This window comes from Triturus cristatus, chromosome 10 (genome assembly GCF_964204655.1).
Source record: "Triturus cristatus chromosome 10, aTriCri1.1, whole genome shotgun sequence".
NCBI lineage: Eukaryota > Metazoa > Chordata > Amphibia > Caudata > Salamandridae > Triturus > Triturus cristatus.
This window is the reverse complement of record NC_140593.1, coordinates 369,458,817-369,482,370: the sequence shown is the minus strand read 5'-3', so window position 1 is coordinate 369,482,370 and position 23,554 is coordinate 369,458,817. Positions and strand designations below refer to the sequence as shown.

At 45.0% G+C, this 23,554-nt stretch overlaps 1 protein-coding gene and 1 pseudogene across 1 annotated transcript in view; both read right to left on the bottom strand.

Annotated features, from left to right (window-relative positions):
• The window catches only part of DNAH11 (dynein axonemal heavy chain 11), a 3,007,685-nt gene that overhangs the window by 1,453,449 nt on the left and 1,530,682 nt on the right, over window positions 1-23,554 (bottom strand). Inside the window, exon 46 of the mRNA XM_085631597.1 lies at window positions 7,166-7,370. Coding sequence (XP_085487723.1) covers window positions 7,166-7,370 — 205 coding nt within the window. The remainder of the gene's footprint in view (window positions 1-7,165; window positions 7,371-23,554) is intronic.
• On the bottom strand, window positions 7,896-9,626 carry LOC146789448 (18S ribosomal RNA; annotated as a pseudogene).

The window sequence follows — 23,554 nt, the reverse complement described above, 5'->3', positions numbered from 1 at the left end:
AGAATTTCAGTGACAATGAAACGTTTTAAACTCACATAACCACTGACGTTCACCAGCAATAGTTAGCTCCACTAACTATAGCTTGTGCCCTAAAGTATCTATAACTCACCCGGGGACAAATGCACCTAACAGAACAACTGCTATTACCCCTAACCTTCCTGGACCAAGTAATGCATCTCGCTCATAATCAGACTGGGAGTGGGCATTATGGACAGGAACATACCCTAAAATACTTACTAGAGAGGTTTTATTGGCCATGAGTGTATCGGGAAGAAGCAAAGTACTGTTAGCCTGTCAAAGATGTCAGCTGGTGAATCCACCAGGGGCAGTAAGAGTCCCCATATGACCCTTCCCCACAATTGAGGAACAGTTTCTGCATATTGGCATGGACCGAGTAGGACCACTAACGCCTTCCGCTCGGGGACATCAATATATACTGATCTTGGTTGATTATGCCACCAGCTGTGCGGAGGCGATTCCCTTGACTTTGGTGTTATTCTTCTCTTGTGTGAGTTTTCCGTAGGAAGTACTGACTTATCAGGTTACCCCCTTTATGTCCTGCTTGGTGAATCAAATCTGTCGATCAATCTGAACGCCGGTATATCACCCACAGACCAGTTGACTGTTTGAAAGATACAATAGAACCATTAAAATTATGCTGAGAAAAATCATACACGAGACAGAGAGATTGGGCTAGGAAATTACCATTGGTACTGTTCCCCGTACGTGCCCACAAACAGAAGTCAATGTGGTTTTCCTCCTTTGAGCTACTGTTCGAGAGGAAACCACATACCCTCTTAGATACGGCAGCTGGAAAATGGACAGAGGAGGAGGAGGAGTACAAATCTGTATTGGTTTACAGCACAACACTAAAAGAAACCCCATCCATCCAATTGGTGGAAGTGCACACCAACACGGAAAGGGCCCAGCAAAGAAAAATGGAGGCATACGATTAGGGAACAAAGCTAAGGGAGTTTCCTGTGGGTGAAAATGTATTGATATTACTTCACAGAAAATAAGCTTCTAGACTTTTGGCAAGGTCTATATCCAGTGCTATAGAAAGTGACCCCAATGACCTACAGAGCTTCCATCCAACATAGAGGACGGGTGGTACGGGTTTGACATGTGAACTTAATGATGGCTTGGGAGGAGCCAGCACCCGCTACGGCAGATGCAATAGTCCCGATAAGCCATGTCAACACTAGTACACCTGGACATCCCCATTCAGCCATTTATGAATGCCCATGGGGGGAAGTTAGAATGGGGGACACCTTGACTATAGACAGAAACTGCAGCTAGTCACAATGTTACCTCAGTACCCTAATTTCAATTCCGGCATTCCTGGGTGCACGGTACTTGTGGCCTATGACATAATCACTGAGGGGAACCAGTTGGCCAAGCTCAAGCCATATCACATCCCAGCCGCCAGAAGACAGGCAGTAGAACAGGAAGTGTGGAATATGCTAGGGGATGAAATCATAGAACCCTCCCAAAGCACTTGGTGCTCACCAGTGGTGTTAGAACTAAAAGGAGACAGAGTCTGCATTTCTAGACAGACTTCTGTCAGATGAACGCCATCTCACGGTTTGCTACATATCCCATGCCCCGGGTGGACGCATTAGTAGAGAGATTAGGGGGAACAGATTTCATCTCCATGATTGACCTAGGCTATAGCCTATTTGAATGATATTGTAGCATACAGCCCTGACTGGGATTCTGCCACAACTAAATAAACTTGAGGCTGTAAAAAAGATTCCCCAGCCTTCTACAAAAAGCAAAATACATTACTTCCTGAGACTTGTGGGATACTACCAAAAGTTTGCGCCACTGCTCTTTGAGTTAGAAAGTCCCCTCACCCACCTACTGTCCAACAAGCATACAAGAAAACAAGTGCCATGGATGGAAATTCAGGAGCATAGTTTCCAGCAACTGAAGGAAGCCCCTGTGCTCATATGTCCCAACTTTGACAAAACGTTTGTGCTACAAACTGACAACTCTGGTCGAGGATTGGGGGCCGTTCTTTCTCAATCAGTCCAGCAGGGTTAGCTACACCCCAACCTTACCTTAGCCGCAAATTGTTTCCCACCATAAGGAAGGAATGTCTCACCATCAAGTGGGCTATGGAGTCACTCCAGTATTACCTGTTGGGGTGCATGTTCATCCTCTTAACTGACCATGCCCCACTTACATGGTTATCTTTGCATAAAGATACAAACTGTAAGGTGCTGCGCTGGTTCTTGGCCTTACAGCCTTTTTCGTTTCAAGCCTTCCATGTTCCTGGGAAGATGCAGGGAAATGTGGATATCTTATCCCATTGCCAGATTTGGAAATGGGCTGAACGTCCATTCCTTTTTGGAAGGAAGTGTGATCGGGCAGCTGCCATGCCAGAGAATTCCAAGATGGCCACCGTCATTGACTCAGGGGGGAGCTCCAAGGGCCGGTTGTTAGTGTGTTTCCTCTCCGGCGGTGGTGGGCTGACCTTCGGTCACCAACACGGGATCACTTTGGGGTAAAGGGAGAGCACTTGTGATGATAGCACGCACCACTAGATTCATAGGTACGGTGAAAGGCACAATAGTCAGGGCACCTTCTGAAGGCCATTTGCCTTACTGTTTACTTCTCCCTTGTCAATGTACTTTGAGGGCCACAATACGCCTCATCTCTGCACCCGAAAAAGACAGAGAGGACTCAGGAAGGGAAGACAGAACCTGCACTGGCTACATGTCATTACAGAGGGTAACCAGGAAGGAACAAGAGAAAAATAACATTGTACTTCATAAGACTCCGTGATGGAGTCTGTGCTAACTGCTAAAGGAATAGTGGCAAATAAAAGAAAACAAAACCCTATCCACAACTGGTAGTGTCTTCAGTAGAGGGATGGGTGACCGCAAGGCATTTCTGTACATTTCTTTAATGATTTAGAGGGGCCACTGAGGATGGTGCAGTTCAATATATCATGTATTCTGAACAAGAAGGCAGCAATAAGGCAAGGAAAACTGTAATGGTGGATAAGATGACCAATATTTAGTTTGATTAGATTCTGGCTGACATGCAGAGGCTGGGCTAAAACCTGAATGATGTTGAAAGATCAGAGTTTTGTGTAGTAGAACTTCGCCCAGGCCTAGAAATTATGTTGTGTATTTAAATCTTACAAGCTAACAGGGTAAGAGATTTTTTGTTTTTTAAATATATATTTGAATTATCACTTTAGATATTATTCTGATATCTATCACATATTAATTGTAATAGATATAAAGAACAAATTTAGTTCTAAGAATTTAACCCCGAATTCCCCTTAGTCACATAATTATACTAGATGACACCTTGTCTATAATTTTTCAACCAAGCAACATCTAGTAATCAGTCATTTTCACTACATGCCCTCTCTACACTTTATATTATTTATCCTAAATATTCTTAACATGTCCTACTGTTTATCACAAGGGTGATCACTTTCTACAATATTAATCACTAATAGCTACGTTGAGCTACAAAATGGAGAGTGAAGCAAATGTGTTGTTAATTGGGAAGGAAGTGAGTCCTAAACAGGCAATAAGTCACAAAATCCTGTCAGGTCAAACATACACTTTAATTTAAACCTAGGGTCAACCCCTGGTAGCTATGTGCAAAGTTTACATTAAAACACTCAAAGGTCAATCCGTTTCTCAATTAAAATTGTACAACTAGATTCTTAAAATTATGCAAATTTCAAATAAAAATATGAAACTGGAAAAACTAAAATCCAATGTGGGAGACCAGAGAGATGAAATTTTAAAGTTTTAAGGCAAAAAGCAGCAAGAAAAAGTATAGCACCAATCAGAGATCTGGTTGACTGGGACCTAGACGCAATTTCATGCTGACTGTGAGTGAGTGAAGGTCGGGTACATAAACAAATTGTCCAGGTCAAAGATCTTAAATTCTAGCTTACTCTTTTTATGGATGTCAACATCTCTGATTGGGACAAGGTTGGAGATTGTATCCAGCAATGTCCACTCAAAGTTGGATATATGATGGAGACAGTCCCACTGAATCCATTGATTTTGATAGGGAAAAGCTCTGAGCAAGAAAATCAACATTTTCAGCTTCCAAATTTCTCTTGTGGAGCGGATACTTTTCGCACCTTCACTCAGTCAAGATATCTTCAGACGTTTTGGAGATAAGAATTTTCCAGCGGGGCAAGCCTGAAGCTGTAGATGAAATTGGACACCTTTGTCATGACGTCCAGCATTCCAGCAGAGGCCCCAAGCAAGGTTCAGTCTGGGTCCAATGTTAAGTAGTCAAAGGGCTACTGCAGGAAAAGGCATCTTGCAGCTTTCTATGTTCCAGTAGCCACATAGAAGATAAGTCAATTAACCTTTAGAATCCACTTCTTAGTCCTGGGTAGAGATGGGAGCATGTATCCAGATTTCTCCATGTTACAGGCAGCAGGACCGGTCCTCTTCTGTTCTGCTATAGGTTCAGAAAGTGTTCTGAAGACCTGGGTTTCAGAGACTTCTTTTGTAGGATCCACTAGACATTATGTGGGGGTGACTCCTGGACACTCACTGACCAATGGACAAAAAGATCCCACATTTGCAGCACGCCCTGTATCCCTAATTGGAAAATATCCTACAGCACACCTTCTCAGTAAAATCTATCATTGCAGAATCTTTCCCCAAACATGTGTTGATATTAGCTCCCTCCTTCAACAAGACTAAACCAGAATGTTAAATTGTATTTTGGGATCAAAATGCCCCCTTCTTCAGGCTTCTCTTATAACTAACCATATAATTACAGGTCTTCCCCTGGCCCATTTCAAGTTATTGAAGCTCCTGGACCTCCTTAACTGTCCTTTTCTGGCTTAAGCTGTGTCACTTTCCTTATCTGAGCAACCCTGCCAGGCCCAAGCCATTGTCTCTGCTGAAAGCAGTATTTTACATTTCACATCTCATCAAAGCAGCAATGATATGCCAGCCACAGGCAGGCTAATGCCAATTAGTCGGTGTGGGCTTCAGACAGGGAAGATGTAACTTTCTAAAAGCCACTTAAACTGTATATTTATCAGAAATCCCAAATCACCATTGAAGTGCATTTTTAATAAATATTTTAAAGTGTGGTTCAGTGATCTCTGTAGCTTATTCTAAACCAAAGATACTGAATAGGTTCATTAACTACACCTTTTTCATTAGAGAGTCAGCTAAAACCCCAACAGTGAAAATAGCTTTTGGTAGCTAGGTACCGTAGGTAAATGCAAACATCAAATTCTTACATGTTTCCATTTTAATTAACAGATACCCTACTTTGGGATAAGCAAGCCTCCTTATTTAATATTTATAAGTAGGGTTCCATCCTGTCAATATGGTTATTTTGACAGGTTTGCATACCGTTTTAGCAGGCCGGGTAGACATGAAGGCCTTCAACTAAGTTTACTTTGTCAGCCTAGGGAATGCCACATAAGATGAGGCAGTCCCCAGGTAATTTTTAAATATCGATGTCATTGGTGTATTTTCCTGTACCAAATACTATGGCCTTACTGGAAAGTTATTGTTGCCAGCTGGAGATTAATAAATGTTAGCATGTTTCAAGGATCAGAGCACAATCTTTCGACTGGGGTGCACGTAGTTCAAACAAAACTAGCAGCTGTTGCCCACATAAATGGGGGTGACTGTGCTCAGAGAGGCCCTTTCTCACTAAGATACACTGCTATTGTAGTGAAAGTTGGTTCATTCCTGGTGCACTGGTAGCTTGGGTACAGTGCATAAAACTTTATTCTCTCTCTACCCACTAACAGGCACAAAAAGTCATGTATGATAATACATAGATTGTTGCCATTTATCCATACAGTCCTAATGTAAGCCACCTGCTTATCCAAAATAAAGGCACCTTTGGGAATCGAGCAAATCTTTATTGTGTAGATCTAGATTTCCTGCTCAACTATTCTCCTGACTTTAATGTGCTGCATGATAAGGAACTAGGATTCACAGAAAAAGATACAATAAATCACAATGTTAGGGGTTAGATGCCCCCAGTCTTGTAAAGTTACTTTCTAGAAGTCTTAGATTCCCCAAGAATCCAATTGTTGTGGAGCCTGGGGTGGTTAACTCCTTTAGGCACCTTCTACAGGAGCTGGTATGTATATGTAAGGAACTGATAGTTTCTAATCCTGAAACACCCTACGCAGGTAGGAGTCTCTATGAATGCTCTAACCCATCTTTCTAACATCAGAACAGTGAAAGCTTTTATTGCAGAGTTTACGGATGGACCAGGTTAAATAAAAATACAAAAATCCATTATTTGTAAAGCGAGAACAATTGCCAGAGGGCGTCAAGGCACTGGGGGCCGTCGGGAAGATGGTGCTTTGCTGACCTGCAGCCAGTGCCGGGGATCGAACCGTGAGCCCCCGTGCTCCATAGACAGATGCCTTGGCCGCTCCACTACAATTTTTCCAGGTTGACAGTGGATTCGGTATAAATCACCACCCTAAAAATTGCAGTGCTTCTGTTATATATTTTGATGTTTCATAGGCTCAGAGCGATGCAGCATGCCCTAAGGCCAATCCATGGGTACAATGCTAGAATTCTGAATGTGTCTTCATGCTGGGCAACCTTCATATATCTCATATATCTTGGAGGTGTGGTCTAGAGACTATACTGCTGTTGTTGAGGCATGGACACCTTGCGTCTAAGCCCAGCTTTGGCACTATGTTACTTATGACAACCAAATACAAAACAAATCCATTGGTCATAAGTGTGTTTCAAACTATGAATATCTGCAATGTCTTATAAATGTAGTAGACTATCATTTAATTGCCTAAGGACATTTTTCAGTCTACCTGTGAAACATTTGAGCATTAATTTGCCTATTAACAAATGTAAAGCATTGTTGCCATATATGGTTCTTGGAACAAATGCTTAGTTCACAAACACGTATTTGAAAAAAAGTTAAATATATTTGGGGCATTAAATAGGGAAATAGTTTTTTGGCAACAGTAGGGAACGGTGTGATCCCAAAATGATGTAGTTCATAATTGAAATTCATTCTTTCGTTATTTTAATGATTTATGTGAAGGTGTTTGAACATTTCTCACTTTGGCCTTTAGATTGTTCCGCGCAGCACCAAAATAACATATAACAAAGGTCAGTTATATTTACAAGTCATTATTTCAGATATTTGATATTATACTTACTTTGTAGTCCGGCTGATGTGGTATAGTAATTGAATGGGACCTTTGACACCATGTAGTCTTCTGAGAGCGCAGTCAATCGGTCCATTACAAACACGGTTTTACCCACTCCTGCACTGCCTACAAGCATGACTGGCTTGCTTTTCCCAAGAAGCAGATCTGTGAAATACCTCAGGCACATGATCTCAGAGGTATTAACTAGGACAGCCTATAAAACAGAAATAACAATTTTAACACATTTCCTTTATCTCCTTTTCAAAAGAATAAGTCTTTACACTAAAACAAAAATCACAATGCCAGAAAGCACATAGACACAAACACCCATCTGTTTACTCTTTTCAGCAGTGAATATGTTACACTTATTATTAATAAAGTGCTCAACAGCCTGAGACATGCAGGTGGGCTGGAGGAGGCACTGAGGGCAGAAGAGCCAGGTTCCCCAACACAATCAAATCAATGTTCACGCTTCTGGTACATTCGTTGAAGCTCAAGTGGCTGGGGTAACTTCTCCTACCACCCTTCAAAGCAGTTCACATTGATTTAGAGGGGCATGGCATCTCCAACGAGAGGAGCAAGGTTACCCTTGTGGCCCCAGCTCCTTCTCATCCAAACTGCCCTGCCTCTCACCATACTGCTGGCCAGGATGCTTGACAGGAGATCGGGCCCTGGGTTCCGTATGGGAGGCAGGGAGGGCTTGTGCTGTCACTGTCAGTCGTTCATGCTCCTCCACTGTTAATGATGCTTCCACTGGTTCACGTTTAGTAACCATATACCAACTTTAAATTCCTCTAGACAGTCAAGTTTGAACTTCTCAGCACTCTGCTAGAGCTGTTGCCAACTCCAGCAGAGCTTCTCTGAGGACCTCACTAAATCATCCAATCATAGTAGCGAAGGGCAGTGTGTACAAAGGTCAAGGACTTAATCAAACCAGGCTTATAACCTGTACTTCTGTGGGGTTAACCACACTTGTCGGCAAAGGTTGGAGACACGCTGATCGTGTGACTGCAGCCCCGCACATCTAAGGACATCACAGACCAGTGCTCAATCTTGTATAGCTGAATGCCACTTGTCTTCTTAAGAAGTTGAATATTGACACATGGGGGTCATGCAACTAGTGACGTAACTAGTTAGCATGGAAGAGTCCCACTTAATATTGTAATTAACAAATGAAATTGCTCCACCAACTAAGAACTTCATGCACAACCACCCAGAGAATCGAGAAAGATCTATCAATCTGTCAATCCTTTCCCTGTCCGGGCTAGGTTTCCCACATTATGTAAAATAAATTCTCAGGCTCTACTCCTGGTGGTTCACTTCTTTCTTTAAGATTCAGCTTGGCAACCATACTCCCCCTGGTACCCAAAGACTTTGGTTTCCAATAAGTTGCTTAGTGGATCATGGGAAAAATGCAGCTGGATCACTAGTCTGAATTGTTTATGGCCTAAACTATGATGGTATTTGATCATCTTTGAACCGCCAACTTTCATTCTTGATTAATGAAAACATTCTTGGCAAATACTTTTGCTTTAGTTTGTCTTCCACCAGTATAAAAAGTTCACCAATAGCTGCACAATATAAATGCTCCAGTCTCTCTTAATCATAGCCCCAGTTCTGGAAACCAACAAAATAAATCCAGCACCCTATTCTATTATTCCTAGCTGAAGTATTGAGGTGACTGCCTTGCTTTGAACACACACATTTTTTCAAAGTAAACACTTACGAACCCTAAGACACTCAGTCAAGAGCATGAAGGGGCACCGAGAGGAAGGGTCTGGGACAGATGGTTGCTCGACTTGCAGCATACTACCAGCTTGATTTAGGCTCTGACTACAAGCTTTTTAACTGCACCAACTTTAATATATGCTATTAAAGCTGGAATTACAATGGCTGCTGGCACTATACTTTCTCTTCAATAGATCATCATTAAAGGATTTAAAGTGTACTTTTTCCAATTACAGGGCTTCAAAACAGTTCTGCATTGTTATTGTTTGTCACTAAATCCCTGAGTTGGGAGTGGTTCATTCGCATGACTCCTGCCTTCCTTGGATGCAATAACCATCTCTTAGACTCCTTCTACGGAATTGAACCCTGATTCCCCATTACCCATAGACACCATTGTATGCCCAGAAAGTACCACCAAAAGTTCATAGGGCAGACATCCAAATGTATTGTTGCTGTCACAGGGATTTGCATCATCCTGAGGTTTTCTAGAGTCATGAAAGCAGCTGGGCAAGCCTACATTGGTCTTAATCTGATGAATACATGCATCCCATGAGGTCAGCGCTCGTCGACATGTATTAGCTTTAGAATTGCCATAGTTATCCCAATAACAAATAGAGCTCTCAAAACAACCATAACTGATTTAATGAGCCATCCATAGTTTTACTGTACCTGCAGTGTGTACTTACACTGTGTATATTAATCTTTGAGACAAGCATATGCTCCTGGCAGGATCAGCCAGGTAGTCGCACCGGCTGGACAGGAGGAGGAGCCACGTGCCCATCTGGGACGAACCTTCACATCTCTCAGGAGCCTTATCTGGGAGCACCTGCTTGACTGCAGGGGGCTGGGGGACAGGAGAATCACACCGGCACCGGCGGCCTCAGTTTGCCTTGTGATAAAAGAAGGGAGTGAGGTTCCGTGTGGGACGGAACAACACTTTTGAGTGGTGACGAATATGGATGAGTTGGGTATCTACGAACCGCAAATGACGAGTATAGTGGGTGTACGCAGTTTCGCTACGCAACCACGTATGGTTCGTCTTATTTTTGGGTTTGTTCATCTGAACCCTCGGGTTCCATTTTAGATACGGCATCCATTTTGTTTCTTGCCCTCAAGTAGCCAGCGAACGGACTTTGTCCGCTTCGTGACCCTGGGACTCCCAAGCTTACACGAGGGACACGTGTTCTTTTGAGTATGACTTTTATGACGAGGGAAATGACACGACGAAGGCAGATGGCCCCGCTCAAGGCTCATCTTGCCGTGCCGGTCTATTGTTTCAGTCATGCATACATTAGACACGGGGTCTCTGATCCCGTTATCAAGTTCCCTTTATTACTCCTAACACTCTTCTCTAATCTGTTGTGCATCCTTGTCCTTTCTTTGCATCTGTTTCTGTCCTTTCTCCTAATGTGTTTACGGTCAGGATGGAATGTGTTTTATTGCAGAGAAGATATGTTTTTACAGTTGGGAACTGGCAATACTGTTGTAATTATGTTCCGGCCTCCTGAAACATGAACGCGACTCTTTTGAAGTTTATTGTGGGAACTGAGTTGTAATCTTTGTTCACCATACTGTTCTATGGGAAAAACGTGTATAAAAGGAGCGATCCACTTTTGCAACTCGAAGCAGTCTCCGAGAACCTACACGTTGTGTACTTCTTGTGACCTCTGTATCCCTGCAGTAAATAAACGCTGATCTCTGACGTCGCTGGAAGTGTCCCGTGTCTCTGTGTTTGGTACGCCAGAACAGGTAACCCACGAAGGTTTCAGGTGTTGTTCCCTGGCACCGCTGGGTCTTAGAATAACCCAGTCCTTCAGTTGGCGCCCAACGTGGGGCGACATCAACGGTACCGGTCCAAAGCCCGACGATCGTGAGGAACTTCGTGTGAAATCTCCGAGGGAAGGTGCACCCCGCTTCATCGATCCAGTTGTCGAAATAAGTGGCCCGTCGTCTTTTCCCGCGAAGATCCCCGCCTCCTGACGGCTGCGACGGACTGATGTCCTGACTGTCGACCTGTTTTGGCACCTGGCGTAGTCCTTTGTACGGCGAGACGATAGACGGGCCTTCCTGGTGACGCCATTGTTCTCTCAGTTAAGTATTTGTGGGTCGCTCCCAGTGTTCCTTTGTTGTTTGCATGGTACCATAGCATTCGTGGTTCTTAGTTGTTGGGTTTTATTTGACGATTGCAATTGCCAAAAACCGAGGGTCTCGCATTATTTTTTGCGAGGATATCTAAATTCGATAGCCCTTGAAGTTTGTAAACTCGGTTAGTGTGCGCGATGCCTAGCCGTAGTACTTTGTTTGGGTTTCTCAAATGTTGCAGAATGGATTCCCGGCTGGAGGATTCATGTCCGATACCTCCGGTTGGAACTCCAATTTACGAGCTCTATAGTCGCCATGGTGTGGGTCCTATCGTGTATAATGAATATTGGGTCCGCTACACTAAAAATGATGGTGTTCTTAGTTGGCCATCTCATGGTAGTTTCGAAACTGCCGTTTTAGATAATTTGGAAGCTAAACTGGTTAAAAAGAAGGCTAGGCCGGCCATGTTTGATTCCTTCCGGTTATGGCGGAAAGAGGCCAAGCAGAAAGAAATCAAACAGAGTAAGAAAAATAAAAGAGAAGGCGTTATTACGGTGATGCGAAATGCTGAACAGTATCAGCGAGACAAAGATGAGAAAGAGCAGGAAGTTAGTGCTCGACTTCATCATATGGCGGTGGATAAATGTTATCCGGTGCTACCGTCTAATGTCGATAAGTCGGGAGAAGAAGCGGTAGAGGATTCGCTATTGTCTTATCTGTTGAAATCACCACTTCCCTATGCTCCCGATACTCTGGGCCCTGTGATTCTACCTCTTCCTCCACCTGCTGTTTTGGCGGCTGCTGGTCAGCCCGCCGTTCCTCCTGCTCTCCTGAATCCCCTTGTGTCGCAGATCGTTCATCCTCTTTTACCGGCTTCTCTTCCTACTGCGCCTTCTCAAGTCCCTCCTCAGTCTGTCGTTCCCACTACTCCTGGTGCCGCGTCTACTTCTATTGCCTCCACCCCTACTGTTGCTGCGCCTGCATCTTCTTCCTCTTCTCCTTCTGTTCGTAGTCGTCTCCTGACTGCTGTTGCTACTCTTTATTCCCCGCTTTTTGGGCCAATACTCGGCTCGACTCTTTCGGATGTCGCTCAGAGGCGCAGCCAGCTTCCTGATGGTAAGGAACGTGAATCGCTGGCAAAAATGGCACGTAAATGGATTCGTAATCCTGTTAAATACACTTCGCGTGTAGTGTTTGAAACATTTTCTCAGTTTAATGCGCCCACTCAACGATTCGTGTTTGAGGAATTGTGTAAATCGTTGAAGGAGGAGTGGGATCATGATGTGGTAGATAATGTACCGTCTGAGGTTTCTGAGCTCCAGCATCAGTTCACAACTGGTGTGATCGTAGGTGACAAGGTTCGAGAAGCTCTAGAACGTTTGTTATCATTTCGATGTACAGTGCAACCTCGAGCACTGTTTAAGGAAGAGACCGCAGAGTGGATGGCAAAACCTGGTCAATATCCGATGCGGGAAGTTCCCCCAGTATGGATGCCAGGTGATCCTAATGCTAACCCTGCTGTCCCAGGCCATTTTCAGAGAGTGTGGATACACCTCCCTTGGAAACGATCGGAAGTCTTACAGGTGAAGCAAACTTTGCCTGATCCCCGTAAAAATCCAGCAGGTTATTAGAAGGAGCTGTCCCAATTGGTGGATGCTACTGTTATGAACCTTGCTGATATTGACATGTTGTTTGGCAATGTAGTGCCTCAGCCGATTTGGGCGAAAATTCGTCACGAGAATCACGCGGCCGAGTTAGGCGGTGACTGGGCTGCCCTTACGGCGGCAGACGCTCAGCAAGTCGGTGGGGCTAAGCCTGAGCAGCTTATTGTGGCTTTGCCCCAGAGGATACTTACCCTTATGAAAACGCTTATGCCGGCGATGCGCGTCAATTGGGACAAGTTGTCCGCGTGCAAGCAAAAGAGGGATGAAAGCGTTTCCGATTTCTTTACGAGATTCGAGGAATCATTTGTTGATCATAGTGGCCAGGACATGGGTTCAGAGGGTGGTCAGCGGCTGTTTGTTGATAAGTTTGTATCGAGCTTGTTGCCCGAACTTAGCAATAAGTTGAAAAATTCTGAGAGTTCGTGGGCTGTTTCTACCACTGCTCAAATATTGGCTACGGCCCAATATTACGAAAATAGGGAAAAGGAGGAAAGTGAACGTGCAGATAAGAAAACAAAGGATCTTAAAACTAAGGTCTTATTGCAGCAAGCGTATCCTCCGCGCTCAAATTTCAGTGATTCGCAACAGCCAAATCGATCGCAATCACAGTTCTCCAGATCGCAGACGCGAAATGACTCTCCCGCACCTCGTTTTGTGTTGGGATATAATCAATGTGCGTATTGTCGAGGGGAGGGCCATTTGAAGTTTAATTGTCCGGTTCTCCGTGATAGGAATAATGGTGTGTCAGCTCGAGGAGGTCGTGGTGGTCCTCAACAAGCTTCACGTGGTAGAGGTCGTGGAGTTACTCAGAATCAGGCCGAGCGTTTTGCCACTTCCTCAGACTCGCAGAATTGTTTCGATCGACGCAAACCATCGTCCGGTAGACCTGCACAGTATCATGTGGATGAATGTTACGTTGAGCGTGATGTTGATACGGATGGTATCTACTAGGACAGCCATAGACAAAGGAAGGGAGAAGTATCAGTTCCGGTTGATCAGAGAGGGCCTTATGTTGCAGTAGCCACATTGGGCGTCGTTGAGCCTTTTCTGTTGGACACTGGTGCAGCAAAAAGTTCCATTATGCATTCGAAACTCCCTGGCGCGCCTTTGTCTGGCTTAACGAATGTTTCCATTGGAATCTCTGGCGCCCCCGTTAGCAATCCAGTTTCTAGCCCCTTGCCCCTTACGATTGGGTCTCATGAGTTAGAAGCTCCTTTGATTTTGACTACTGGTTGTGGTGAGAATATTTTGGGCTTGGATTTGTTGAAGAGGTTACATGCGACTTTGTACTGCTCTCCTACGGGTGTGGAGCTTACATTGGGTGAGAATGTGATTTCCCCTATGTATCTATCGATCGATAAGCTCCCACCGGAATTGAGTTCTCTTCCGGTTTCTTTGTGGGCGACAGGTCCCAATGATGTGGGCCTGCTGGATATCCCACCTTATGTTGTTCAATTGAAAGTTGATGCGCGCTTACCACGCATACCCCAGTATCGTATTTCCCTTGATGGTGAACGGGCACTATTAGCGATCATTTATGATCTGATCGGTAAAGATGTTATCGAAGAGACATGAGGTAACGTGTGTAATAGTCCCGTGTTGCCTATTCTGAAACGAACTGATCTGTCCAAGCCTCCCGTGTACCGTCTAGTTATTGACTTACGGGAAGTAAATAAAATTGTTGTCCCGCAGTTTCCTGTGGTTCCAGACATTACAGCTTTACTGACTCTGATTCCAGCCTCTGCATCATGGTTCTCGGTAATCGATCTGAAGAATGCGTTCTTTAGCATTCCGATTGCTGAGGGAAGTCGTGATTTGTTCGGATTTTCGTTAGGAGGTCGCAGTTTCCGGTTCAAACGCGCACCTCAAGGCTACTGTGAGAGCCCATCGATATACAGCCAAGCTCTTAAGAGTCAACTAGATGCGTTTGTGCTGCCGACTGGTGCGGCTTTGATTCAGTACGTCGACGATCTGTCGGTAGCTGCAGATACTGAACAAGTTTGCAAGACTGCTACTGTGTCACTGTTACAGCATCTCTGTGACTTACACCACAAAGTGTCACCTTCTAAATTGCAATATTGTTGTCAAGAAGTTACCTACTTAGGTCACTTATTGTCAAAGGCGGGAAGACGGTTGACCCCTGAAAGAATCGCAGCAATTGCTCGAATGACTGTGCCGACGACCCAGAGAGATGTGCGTGCCTTTTTAGGTATCACGTCATACTGCAGACAGTGGATTCCGAATTTTTCACTGTTAGCGAAGCCATTGATAGCTCTCACGTGCAAGGACGTTTCGACTCCTTTGCCATGGACGGAGGAATGTCAGAAAAGTTTTTCTGAACTACGTGATGCACTGTGTTCGGCTCCCGTGTTAGGTACTCCTGATTACAGCAAGCCATTCACATTATACGTTCACGAGAGGGAAGGTTGTGCGTTGAGTGTTTTAACGCAACAATTTGGTGGCAAGCAGCGCCCGTGTGCATATTTTTCCTCGACCTTAGACCCGGTAGCTAGAGCGTTGCCAAGTTGCTTGAGGGCGACAGCGGCAGCAGCGGCGTCTATTCGGCAGTCCGCAGGTCTTGTTATGGATAATATGCTCATGGTGATGGTTCCGCATGCAGTTGATACTCTTTTGAATCGGACAAAGACTCAACATCTGACGAGTGCAAGGTTGTCTGGGTACGAGCTGACCCTTTTGGCAAGTCATATACAGATCAAACGTTGTAATGTACTGAATCCGGCGACATTGTTGCCGATTAATATGGAATCAGATGATGTGCCACCACATGATTGTTATTTACGAACTGAGGAAGAAACAAAAGGTCGTGTGGACCTGAAAAACACTCCCTTGCCAGATCCCGATGGTACTTTGTATGTGGATGGCTCGTGCTTTAAATTGCCGAATGGCGATGTGACGACTGCGTATGCTGTAGTGACGTTGAGCACGGTTGTGGAAACTGCGAGATTGAATCAGAATTCAGCACAAGCTGCAGAGTTGATTGCATTGACAAGAGAGTGTGTTTTGTCTAAAGGAAAGCGAGTGAATGTGTTTACCGACAGTCAGTACGCATTCGGTGTTGCGCATAACTTTGGAAGACTGTGGAGAGAAAGAGGATTTATGACATCGCATGGTACGAAGATTCAGCATGGGCAGCTCGTGAATGACCTTTTGGATGCACTTACATTGCCTAAACAAGTGGCGATTGTTAAATGTAGTGCACATCGGAAAGTGACGGATGATGTTGGTCGTGGTAATGCGTTTGCGGATGAGATTGCTAAGGAAACGGCTAAGGATCTTGCGACCCGAATGTATGTCACGAGTTCAGTGAGGTGGCCGACGGAGACTGGTATGTGTGAAAATACTATTGAGAGTGTGAAAGCAATTCAGAACGAAGCTACTAAAGCTGAAAAGACTAAGTGGAAAGAAAGTATGGGAAAGTTGGACATGCATGGATGTTGGGTTGACCTGACGGAATGTCAGAGGTGGATGTTACCAGATGCGTACGTATTAGCTGTTGTGACGATGGCTCATGGGTTGTCACATATCAGTGCGAAAGGAATATGTAGGTTCTTGTCCCCTGTATGGAGGAATGAGGGTATTGCTAAATGTGCTGAGAGAGTGGTTAAGAATTGTATGGTGTGTTTGATGCACAATCCTGGCAAGGGCACCCCCACTCCACCTGGTCATTTTGCTCCTCCTGTTTGTCCCTTTGAGGTTATCCAGCTGGACTTTATCCATATGGAGAGATGCAATAACCTGAAGTATGTTTTGGTTGTGGTTTGTGCGTTCTCCAGATGGATTGAGGCCTATCCTCTTAAGGATAATACTGCCCTGCCCACAGCAAAAATCCTGCTGAAGGAATACTTTCCTCGGTACGGAATGCCACGGATTGTATGGTCGGATAATGGAAGTGAGTTTGTGGGAAGTGTAATGCAGAGTGTGTGTAAGGGTCTTGGAATTCGTCAAAAATTCCATAGTGCTAATCATCCACAGGCAGCGGGTTTGGTTGAAGGGTACAATGGTACCCTGAAACTAAAACTCGCCAAGATTCAAGCTACGACTGGTCTATCATGGCCTGATGCCTTGCCTCTGGCTCTCCTATCGACCAGAGCGACCGTACACTCTCGAGTAGGGCTTAGCCCATATGAGATTGTGTTCGGCCGCCCTGCGAATATTTGGGGGGTCCCGAGGCCAAGGGCTTTTGATAGTCTTGAGTATCCAATGTTAATTGATTACCTGCATGATTTGACCACTAAACTACGGTTAATCCATCAACAGGTCTTTGAAGCTCCACCGGCGCAGACAGAGGGTCCTGGACACCAGCTCCGGCCAGGGGACTGGGTTGTTACCCGAAATTTCGGTCGGAAACGTAACTTGGAGCCAAGATTTGTAGGACCCTTTCAAGTCTTGTTGACAACGAGGACTGCGGTTCGACTGGAGGGCCGGAAGAACTGGGTACACGCCAGCCACACGAAAAAGGTACCGATCCCCTTACCAACGGATGGTTGGGTGAGGACTGGGATTTCGGCAACGGAAACTGAGACTCCTTTGCACTTTGTGCCGTTTAGCGACGCTCAACCTGTGGGGAATGATTTGTCACTGCCAAACCCACATGTGGAGTCATCGGTAGCAGAGAGCCCAAGGTCTGACTCGTTGTCCACTTCATCGAATACTGTTGCGCCAGCTGAACAATTGTTTGTAGAGCAAACTCGACCTGGAAGAAGTCGATACTTTCTTCGTTCAAGGACTAATAAAAATTAGTTGTATATTTGCTTTTTGATGCTATGAACATTATGGACAATTATATCCTTTCTTTTTGAGTTTTTATGTGCTGTTCCACGGCTAAGAGATTTGTAATAACACTGAACGTTTCGAGGAAACCTCTCCATCCGGGTCACCGTAGGGCCGTGCGGGTACTCCTTTCTGTTTAGCAGGTTTCTGACGCTAGGTCGGTTACTTTTGTCGATTCCTGGGAACTCCTGGGGATTGATAATCGCTACTCAGAACGAAGTGCGTCAAGTACGTCACGGACGGTTTGTAGAGGATGGCATTCTCTAAGCTGTTGGAAGTAGAAAGGATGTCGGCGCAGAGATCAGAATTAAGAAGAGTTGTACGTACAAAATGTTTTTTGTTTCAGGTGCTCCTACTGTTCCTGACCGTATCTATGTTATTGGTGGGTGGAGTGTATTTTGGAGTACAGTTGTTATTACCTTCTGTTTCACCTACCTTTTCTCCTAAACTAAGCTCCCTCACCACTGTTTCCCCACATTCTTTTCATCCTCTGCCTCAACATGAACAGGTTAGGCGTGCGGAATTTATGAATAACTCCTTCGTTCAACTTCTACATCAGCATCAGTTGGTGATGAATACTACCAATTGTTGGGTGTGTGGGTTAATGCCACATACCATGGATAGGGGTATTCCATATTTGGTCCTTCCTTACAGCTCCCAGGGTTCGGCTCGAGCATTCCAAACTATGTTCCGTAGTGCACTAGATTCCTACCCCAGTCGAGAGCCACGTTCGGCCAATTTTGGTCCTGGGCCGTATCACAAACCTTTGGCGATAGCGATAGCGGATTTGGATAGAGATGTTTTTGATGCATCGCTTATCCCAAATGAAGAGGTACAGGCTTATAAGGATCTGAGCGAGGCTGAGTATAGTACGTCAGTGGGTGATAGACAGCTTAAGAGCTCGTCCCCAATATGGATTGTACCACACCTCGGTAATTTCTGCTTGAAAGGTTTGGGTCGAAATCCGAGAGCACAACTTGGGAACAGTGCTTGCACTGACACGTATGTTCTGCCGATGCTCTCCTCCCCTGTTTTTCTGACTGCTAAGGGCACTTATTTTGTATGTTATGAACGCGCATATACATGGTTACCCCGTGATTTCTCGGGTACCTGTTATATTGCGAATCTTTTACCACCGACTTTCACTGTCGCCTCAGATTATCACAAAACTAGAGTTGTGAGAGGCGTTCTTAGCAAAGAGGATACTGCCGGTCAAGAAGCAGGAGACTTCTTTAAGGGTTTCTTGCCGTTTTGGGGACCTATGGTTAATAGTAGGAACCTAAGACAGTTGACACGTGTAGTTGAGTCGACTGCTAATATTACTGCAAGTGCCCTTGGTAATTTAACAGCTGAACTTCAGGCGGATAGACTCATGACGTTGCAGAACCATATGGTTCTAGATGTTGTTCTCGCAGATAGAGGTGGTGTGTGTAAAGTTATCCATTCGAGTTGTTGCATTTTTATTCCTGACAATGCTCCAACTGTCTACCAAGCCATCTCGAAGTTGCACAAGATTTCCGAGTCCATACACGTGGACGAAGGTAATTGGACGCTTCTAGGATGGTTTTGGGGCCTGATGTCAACTTGGGGTTGGAAGATTCTGATGATCGTAGGGGTTGTTGTAACGTTTCTGTTCACGTGTTGTCTTTGTGTACAGTGTGGTCCTGCCTTATGTGGCCTATGTGCTACAACGTGTATAAGACGGCCATCTGTTACCAAGGAGACGTTGATGAATAGAATGATGTTCCAGCAGCAACTGAACGATCTGATGAATATTGAAATAGATTCCGATCTTGACTAATGCTTGCCTACATGAGGGCAAAAGGAGCGTCTGAGGTTCCGTGTGGGACGGAACGACACTTTTGAGTGGTGACGAATATGGATGAGTTGGGTATCTACGAACCGCAAATGACGAGTATAGTGGGTGTACGCAGTTTCGCTACGCAACCACGTATGGTTCGTCTTATTTTTGGGTTTGTTCATCTGAACCCTCGGGTTCCATTTTAGATACGGCATCCATTTTGTTTCTTGCCCTCAAGTAGCCAGCGAACGGACTTTGTCCGCTTCGTGACCCTGGGACTCCCAAGCTTACACGAGGGACACGTGTTCTTTTGAGTATGACTTTTATGACGAGGGAAATGACACGACGAAGGCAGATGGCCCCGCTCAAGGCTCATCTTGCCGTGCCGGTCTATTGTTTCAGTCATGCATACATTAGACACGGGGTCTCTGATCCCGTTATCAAGTTCCCTTTATTACTCCTAACACTCTTCTCTAATCTGTTGTGCATCCTTGTCCTTTCTTTGCATCTGTTTCTGTCCTTTCTCCTAATGTGTTTACGGTCAGGATGGAATGTGTTTTATTGCAGAGAAGATATGTTTTTACAGTTGGGAACTGGCAATACTGTTGTAATTATGTTCCGGCCTCCTGAAACATGAACGCGACTCTTTTGAAGTTTATTGTGGGAACTGAGTTGTAATCTTTGTTCACCATACTGTTCTATGGGAAAAACGTGTATAAAAGGAGCGATCCACTTTTGCAACTCGAAGCAGTCTCCGAGAACCTACACGTTGTGTACTTCTTGTGACCTCTGTATCCCTTCAGTAAATAAACGCTGATCTCTGACGTCGCTGGAAGTGTCCCGTGTCTCTGTGTTTGGTACGCCAGAACAGGTAACCCACGAAGGTTTCAGGTGTTGTTCCCTGGCACCGCTGGGTCTTAGAATAACCCAGTCCTTCAGGAGAAGCAGGCCAAGGTGCAGTCTGAGCAGAACACAGGGTGCCGTGTCCCAGCTGGTCAGCCGGGGTCACCCCACGGAATGGTTGTTCTGACCTGCTGTGGAAACGTGCTGGATGCAGAAGGGCAATTGGCAGGCATGTAGAGCCCAGACCATCAGGCAGCATCTGGAACTAGCACCTTCAGGCTCAGCTTAGAAATGTACCGGATCTGTTGTCTTTTTGAAGGGCGCTGAAGACTTGGTTGTTTAACCATTAGAATTTCTCCACTGTTATTTAATAATTTGACTCTTCTTGGTAACGGCCAGTAGGAAAGGTAACTAGCGCCAGGACACCCCAGGGTAACCGTTGCGCTTTACAAATTAATTAACATAACATAACATAACACCCTGCACGAGATGTCAGCTTTTCATCCCTGCCTGCCCTCCAGGAAGCAAGGTATGGATGAAAAGCCTATTGAAAAGGGCTGGAAGACAGCCGCAGACTCAGGCCCCTGAGTCCCAGCAGCATCCTGGTGAGAACAACTGGATGACAAGGGGGGGGGGGGCGGCAAGTACCCTGTCCTTACTAATCCAGAGCAAGGATTCCCCCTTTTCATTTAATTCATGCACATTGAGTGACAGAATTGATAATCTGAGAGAATGCACCTGAACTCCTGTGGCCTTTGCTAGGCTCAAAGAGTCAAATGAGCCCCCATCAGGACTTCCAGGGGAGTCCGACCATCTGGACGAGTCCTAGCAATGCATGACACACAACTAGATGTCCGGGGCTTGGAGCCACTAGATGACTGGGATGACACCCCCCCCTCCTCTCCCGGGCCTAAAGGTCTCCATCCTGGGCACTGTGTGACACTACAGGATGTGCAGAGAAACCTGGTTCCTGGGTCCTCACCCTTGGCTCGCCAGAGATCTTCCTATTCATCTAATCCGTGCATACCGATTAAAAGATGGGCACATTTAAGAGAATGTATCTGTTTTCCCTCGAGGAGCCTTGACTGGGCTTGAAGCTGCAAATGAGCCATCAATGGGACGTTCAGAGAAGCTCTAAATTCTGAGCACTGAGTCACGTGAAGGAAATCACATGTTTTGTTCATTTATTTTAAGTACAAAACATCCCCATTGACCTGGTCATTGCACATTTTGCATCATGCTTGTAGGTGCGGTAAATGAGATCTTATTTGAATTATTCTGAGGCCTACTCATTGCTCATCCTATATTGTGAATCAATTATGCCAGTTTCATTAGGACATATTTCTATCCCTGCTATGTAAATGATGGCCACTTCCATCGGAAGGTCCATGGATTAGCATCAGTAGAGATTATGGGGTCAGATTTCATAGGGAATATACAGCACATTGATTTATTTATTCAAAATACAGATACGCCCCCAAAAATCTTCATCTTGTGTATGAGTGAGCCTAGGTTTGTGGTTGCATCACTTATGTACAACAATATATTTTCAGCATGCAGCTATAAGAGATGTGCTGTATCCATTATTGTTAAATCACTCTTATTGTTGTCTTTTCACATTATATTGACTAGAGGTCAGTGCAAATATGTTACCCTAATTACAATTGCATGGCTCCGACATAGTTCTGCAGGTGCAGACTCTTGCCAATGTGTGAGCATACAGTAGGGTGATCAATTACATATATTGTCTGTTTTAGACCTGTCATCCTTAGAGTGGCCTTCCCCCAAACCTTGTGCCTTCTTACCTCCTGTTTTTCCTGATTATTTTTGTTGACCTTAGGACGCTGAGCACTTTTACCACTGTTTGACCAGTGCTAAAGTGCATGTGCTTCTCCCCTACACATGGCACCATTGGTGTATACCCAATTGGCATATTTGATTTTCTTGAAAGTCCCTTGAACAGTGGTATACCATTTAGCCAGAGCCTGTAGATTAAAAGCCACTAGTGGACCTGCAGCACAGATTTTGCTTCCCACACAAGAAGCCACTCAAACCTGTCTCAGGTCTGCCACTGACAGCCTGTGTGTGCAGTGTACTGCCACTCAACTTGACATTTAAAATTACTTGCCAGGCCTCAAACTTCACTTTTATTACAAATAAGTCACCCCTAAGGCAAGCTGAAGTTAGCCCATAGGGCAAGGTGCTATGTAAATAAAAGGTAGGGCATGTACTTTCTAAATGTTGCATGTCCTGGTAGTGACAAACAGCTACATTTGTTTTTCACTACTGTGAGGCCTACTCCTCTCCTAGGTTAACACTGGGAATTCCTTAATACACCTTTAAGCTGTCATTTCTTATTAGAAAAGAGTACCTGTATCATGTTTTATATATTTGGAATGGTAATGATAAATTCTCTTTACTGGTAAAGTTGGATTTAACATTGCTATTTTAGAAATGGCACTTATAGAAAGTGGACATTTCTCTTCTCTTGCTGCTCTGTGTGCCTGAAACCTGTCTCCAAGCACTTCTGGGGTGGGTGACAGCTACGCTTTGTGCATTCCCTCTAGAAAGCCACAAACATAGGAAATGTAGGTGTGTCTGAGTAATCACCTGCATTTATCTGCATTTTGATAGCTCTTCCTGAGGAGGAAGGGAGGGAGTGACCAACTCTCACATCTGAATAGGTAGTGGCCTGACACCACACAAAGGTCAAATTACCCACCACAGATAGTCTGGAGCCAGGGCTGGGGAAGAAAGGCTACTTGTGCACTTCAAAAACCTTTCTTTGAAGTCACCCCCACTTCAAAGGCACCTTTGGTCTCTGACCCAATCAAGGCACTTCTGGCCTACAACTGGACTGTCAGAAGAACTGCTGTGCTGCATCAAGGACTGATACTCTGCTGGACTGCTGACCTGGAAGGCCTGCTTTTCTCTTGTACTGCCTTGCTGCTCTCTTACTCTCCTGAGGAGCGTTGGACTATGCTTTATCACCAAAGTGATCTCCAAAGGCTTATTGGCTAGCCTCCTGTTGTGTGTGACTCAGGGATATCAATCAATCAATATCAATCAATCAAAATATTTGTAGAGTGTGATACTCACCAGTGAGGGTCTCAAGGCGCTCATTACCCCTGCTCTTTTGCCCCGTTCACTGGAAATCGACCCAGATACTTGCTTCAGAGACACCGACCATCTGCTGACTGTGTGAGTAGAAATTGATGCATAGTCCCTGTGGCAGGAGCAGATCCCAGCGCTTCTCATCGGAACCGCCGCAGCATCTGCAGGAAGTGCAGGAACTGCGCTCCACTGCCACAGCAGCTTGGTGAGATCTACGCATCCCCTTGACTGCACGGAAAAACCCGGCACATCACTTTGGAACCAACGTCAGGTTATCTTTTAGTGTGTATCTAGCTTACGCTCACTAGAGTGGTGGTTCCGGTTTGGACAGGGTGCATACCTCTGCCAACCAGAGACCCCATTTGTCCCTGAAGC